The sequence below is a fragment of the Aplysia californica genome, unplaced genomic scaffold, assembly GCF_000002075.1.
Source record: "Aplysia californica isolate F4 #8 unplaced genomic scaffold, AplCal3.0 scaffold01034, whole genome shotgun sequence".
NCBI lineage: Eukaryota > Metazoa > Mollusca > Gastropoda > Aplysiida > Aplysiidae > Aplysia > Aplysia californica.
This window is the reverse complement of record NW_004798304.1, coordinates 202,823-208,293: the sequence shown is the minus strand read 5'-3', so window position 1 is coordinate 208,293 and position 5,471 is coordinate 202,823. Positions and strand designations below refer to the sequence as shown.

Here is a 5,471-nt window from a genome sequence, read left to right as displayed (position 1 = left end):
TTCCTGCAGGCTGTCCATTGTTCATCACAATTTACGGCCTTCCAGTCTAAAAGGTTGTCCTTCCTGCAGGCTGTCCATTGTTCATCACAATTTACGGCCTTCCAGTCTAAAAGGTTGTCCTTCCTGCAGGCTGTCCATTGTTCATCACTATTTACGGTCTTCCAGTCCACTAGGTTGTCCTTCCTGCAGGCTGTCCTGTCCTACTGGTGGTATCAGAACACCCACCACAGGAAGGCCAAAGTCCACAAGAACAGCTGACTGTTTGTTTGGTCCGTTGAGTATACATTTTACGGCCCCTCTGACACAATTCTGACAGTGCAACACCAACAAGCTGCAAGGAACCATCCAGTATACAAAAGTCACTTTCAACACTCAAGTTGAAAATCAGCAAGCAGCTCTTCCAAGCCAGTTCTACTCCTGCCATCCCCTTCCCCCCTGGAAAGACTCAATCTACCCCAATTCCCCGAGAAAAAAAAATGCTGCACTGCCTCCCGCCATGGCCATGGCAATACTACCTACAAAATCCCACTCTGAACCTAGCTTATCTGCCTAACTTCCTATCAACCTATCTTTACAGGAGGGAGGGGATGGCAGAAGCAGAATAGGGTGGGAAGAGTTGCCTACTGATTTAAAGCTTGAGTGTTGGAGTGAATTTTGCATACTGGCTCGTTCCTTGTACCTTCTTGGTGCTGAGTTGCCATTACTGTGTCAATGATGCTGTCAAATGTATACTCAGAGGATCAAACAAACACTGCCAGCTGTTTGTCCTTTGATTTTTAGTGGTAGACTTACTTATAGCCCCAGTGTCTTCTTGACCCAAAATCTGATGAGTGGCAGTGATCTGAGGGAAACAAATTCAAAGTTAAATCAGTTTGTATTAGTAAGTAATATTGAGTTTAAGCACATTCATGTTGAAGCATCTAAAATATTTGATGGGTGATTAGATTTATTTAAATTCAGTACATTCTATTAAAATGAGCATAGTATTAAAACAAAAGTAGCATGTGACACAGTAAGGAAGTTTTGATCTTCAAGGATATCTATACTTCACATTGTGCCCACCTTTTAATCAACAAAAAAATTAAGGTGCAAGCGTTCCCTACACTGGTGTGAAAAGATGCGTGAACAATACAGGTTAAAAAGGAAGTATAACCTTCAAATGACCCTGAAACAAACAAATTGCTTCCGTTTGAATTACGTCAATTACAAGCAAACGTTCAATTCACAGGTATATTTTCAGGAACCTTCAGACATATCTAGGTGCAGTTTTTGAGAGAAACCTAAACATGAACATGAAACTTTCAAGTTTCAATGGGTATTCTAAATGTTCAGTCATAATAGGTTGTATTTTAATACGTCTAAATAGGCCAAGACATCTTTCAAAGACAAATACCTTTTGAGGATGTTCATGCAACGCTTCTTGTTTCTCGACACAGTCGATAAGGACAATCCTCTGATCCTGTCGGCAATCCACCGGTGCTGTACTGTAGCCAGTCCTAGGGATGAAACGTGTCATAGAAAATCCTCCAACATCGATATAGTTTTATTTAGTTTCAAGGGTTAAAAACATCCACTATACTGGCAGGGAAGAAGGAATAAAAGGCAGGTTAAAAATAGGACACGCACAAGATTTTGAAAAGGGCCAAAATGACAAAATAACGAATTTATTATTCAAAGCCACAGCCAATCGTGGAAATCTTTAATATATTGTTAATATATTCCTTCCCTATAGACGATCCTGGTGATGACGCTTTAAACCAATCCCCTTGCGTTAATTAACAGTTTCAGATAATTTTAAGATTCCCTTTGTTGACACTGATAAGTAAGATCAATGCTTATAAAAAATGTTGTTCACTTTAAATTTGTTGTATTTTTTGTGTGGGAGTATTTTTTACACCCCCATCAACACAATTTTAATCACTTTGGGAATAGATTTCAGATCTTTTAAGTCGAACCCTGACTCATCGATAGGTATCCTTATTTTACAGTCATTATGAGTTAGATGATGTCCTAATGTGGGATTTAAGCCTCAGTGAATATTGTTACAAGACATACTTCAATGACAAATACTTTCCGATGCTGATCATCATTCATCACTTCTTGTTTCTTGACAGTCTCGATAGAAACGGTCCTTTGGTCTTGTCGGTCAATGGGCCCTCCAGAACCGTACTGATGAAAGAAAATAATTAAACTTTCCAACGCACCAATGAATATTCTTTTAGCCAGGAAATAAAATAATGTTATTTAATTTCTTAATAAGTCAGTGAGTAGAATTGCAAGAAATAGTATTTCAAAGGCAATTACCCTCTCAGGCTGCCCATCATCCAGCACTGGGTATTTGCGGTCATCCAGTCTAAAGAGTGGTCATATACGCTGTCCTATCCCACTGGTAGTATCAGTACATCTACCACAGGATGGTCAAAAGCCAAAAGAACAGCTGACAGTGTTTTCTTGATAAACTGAGCTCAGAAAGAAAGTGTTGTTCTTCAAGGAAATGTATAAACTTTACATTGTGTCTACCTTTTAATCAATAAAAAAAATATTACGGTGCCAGTATACCTATGCTGGTGTGAAAAGAAAGACATGACAATTAAAGGCTGAGAAAAGAAGTACAACCTTGAAATGACACTGAAGCAAACATCTTTGTTTCCGCTTGAAATACATCAATTACGAGCAACGTTTATATGTCTTTTTCAGGAGCCATTAAACAGGTCCAGGGGAAGTTTTTGAGAGAAACAAACGTAAAAATGAAACTTTGAAGTGAACGTAGCATTTGTATTCTAATTGTTTTTTAAACGTCTAAATAGGGCAAGACATCTTTCAAAGACAAATACCTTCTATGGCTGATCATCCTACACTTCTTGTTTCGATACAGTGGATATGGACAATCTTCTGGTCTTGTAGGCAATCAACTGGTGCTGCAGGCAGTCTTGGTGATGAAAAAACGTGTTAAAGATTTATTGATCGAGAACAATATGACAAAGAGTGATTGAATGATTGAAAAGGTGTTTTACGGCACTGTCAATGTCAAAGAAAATCAAACATCTCGAGTTTTATTTAGTATCATATATTAAAAACATTCTATATTCTGGTGTCGATAAAGAAAATCCAGAATTTTGACATTTCCTTTGACTCGTACTGATCAATAAGACATATTAATGCTAATGAAAAGTGTTCATTTTAAGTTCTATTTTTCTAGTGTGTGGGTTTTTTACACCCTCATCAACACAATTCAGATTACTTAGGGTGTAGATATTCGACATTTCACGGTGAAACCTGACTCATCGATTGGTATTCTAATTTTATTGTCATTATGTGTTAAATAATGTCCTAATAATAATGGAACTTAAGCCTCAGTGAATAGAGTTGCTAGACATACTTCAATGACAAATACCTTCTAATGCTGATCATCATTCATCCCTTCTTGTTTCTTGACATTCTCGATATAAACGGTTCATTGGTCCTGTCGTCGGTCTAATGCGTCCTCTAGAATCGTACTGATGAAAGAAAAAAAATGAAAACTTTTCACGCACCAATGAATATTCTTAAGTTATTACAGAAATAGTATGTTACATAAATTCTTAATAAGTCAGTGAGCAGAACAGCCAGCAATATTATTTCAAAGACAATTACCTTTTCAGGCTGCTCATCATTCATCACTTCGTATTTGCGGTCATCCTGTCACAAAGGTGGTCCTTCCTACAGGCTGTCCTGTCCCACTGGTAGTATCAGAACACCTACCACAGGATGGTCAAAAGCCAAAGGAACAGCTGGCAGTGTTTGCTTGATAAACTGAGTACACATTTTACAACACAACTGATACAATTCTGACAGTGCTACACCAACACACTTCAAAGAAAAATCCAGTATACAAAAGTCACTTCAACGCTCAAGTTGAAAATCAGCAAGTAGCTCTTCTCAGCCTGTTCTACTCCTACCACCCCCTTCCCAAATGAAAAGACTCGATTTACAACTGCCGCACCACTTACCTCCCCACACCCCCCTCCAAAAAAAAAAAATGCTACACAGCCCCCTCAACTCCCTCCCTCCATGGCCATGGCAATACTATCTACAAAGTCATACTCTAAACCTAGCCTGTCCACCTAGCTCCCTATCAACCTATCTTTAAAAGGCCACAGCAGTGTAGGTAGGGGTCTTTTCAAGGGGGAAGGGGGTGACAGAAGTAGAATTGGGTGGTAACAGCTGCCTAATGATTTTGAGCTTGAGCGTTGGAAGTGAATTTTGCATACTAGATTGTTCTTTGAAGCTTGTTGGTGCTGCACTGCCATTACTGTTTCAATGATGCTGTAAAATTCATACTCAAATAGGTATCAAACAAATTCTACCACCTGTGTATTTGACCTTCTACTTTCTGTGGTAGACTTACTGATAACTCAAGCACCTTCTTGCTAAAAGTCCGATGAGTGACAGTAAACTGAAAAAAAATTAACTCAAAGTTAAATCAGTTTGTATTACTAAATTTTGAATGTAAGCACATTCATGTTGGAGCATCTAAATTATTTGATACGTGATTATTTAAATGCAGAACATTTTATTTACATGAGCTAAGTAGTAAAACATGCAGCATGTGACTCAGAAAGAAAGTTTTGTCCTTCAAGGAAATGTATAAACCTTACATTGTTTCTACCTTTTAATCAATAAAAAATATTACTTTACCAGTATACCTATGCTGGTGTGAAAGAAAGACTTGACAGTTACAGGCTGAAAAAAGAACAACAACAACCTTGAAATGACACTGAAGAAAATATCTTTCATTGTTTTCGTTTGATTTACATCAATTACACGCAACATACTCAGGTCTTTTTTCAGGAGCCATTAAACAGGTCCAGGGGAATTTATTGAAGAGTTAGTTTAGTATGGTGTGTTTTGGCGCTCTCAACTGCATAAGGAGTTTTTGAGAGAAACAAACGTAAAAATTAAACTTTCAAGTTGACCTAGCATTGGTTATTCTAATTGTTTTTTGAACGTTTTAATAGGCCAAGACATCTTTCAAAGACAAATACCTTCTATGGCTGATCATCCTACACTTCTTGTTTCTCGATACAGTGGATATGGACAATCTTCTGGTCTTGTAGGCAATTAACCGGTGCTGTAGGCAGTCCTGGTGATGAAAACAATGTGTTAAAGATTTATTGATCGAGAACAATATGACAAAGAATAATTGAATGATTGAGTAGGTGTATTACTGCACTGTTAATGTGTCAAAGAAAATCAAACATCTCGTGTTTTATTTAGTATAATAATATTTAAAACATTCTATATTCTGGTGTCGATAAAGAAATTACAGAATTTTGATATTTCCTTTGACTCGTACTGATCAATAAGACATATTAATGCTAATGAAAAGTGTTTATTTTAAGTTCTATTTTTCTAGTGTGTGTTTTTTTACACCCTCATCAACACAATTTAGATTACTTAGGGTGTAGATATTCGACATTTCACAGTGAAAC

General features: G+C 37.3%; 1 protein-coding gene across 1 annotated transcript in view; it reads right to left on the bottom strand.

Annotated features, from left to right (window-relative positions):
- Positions 1–792: 792 nt before the first annotated feature.
- The window catches only part of LOC101858676 (vacuolar-processing enzyme gamma-isozyme), a gene marked incomplete at its 3' end in the record, with an annotated part of 23,289 nt that continues 18,610 nt past the window's right edge, over positions 793–5,471 (bottom strand). The window contains exons 3-6 of the mRNA XM_013089746.1: positions 5,047–5,122; positions 3,742–3,792; positions 1,394–1,496; positions 793–841 (exon numbers count right to left, since the gene is read on the bottom strand). Coding sequence (XP_012945200.1) covers positions 793–841; positions 1,394–1,496; positions 3,742–3,792; positions 5,047–5,122 — 279 coding nt within the window. The remainder of the gene's footprint in view (positions 842–1,393; positions 1,497–3,741; positions 3,793–5,046; positions 5,123–5,471) is intronic.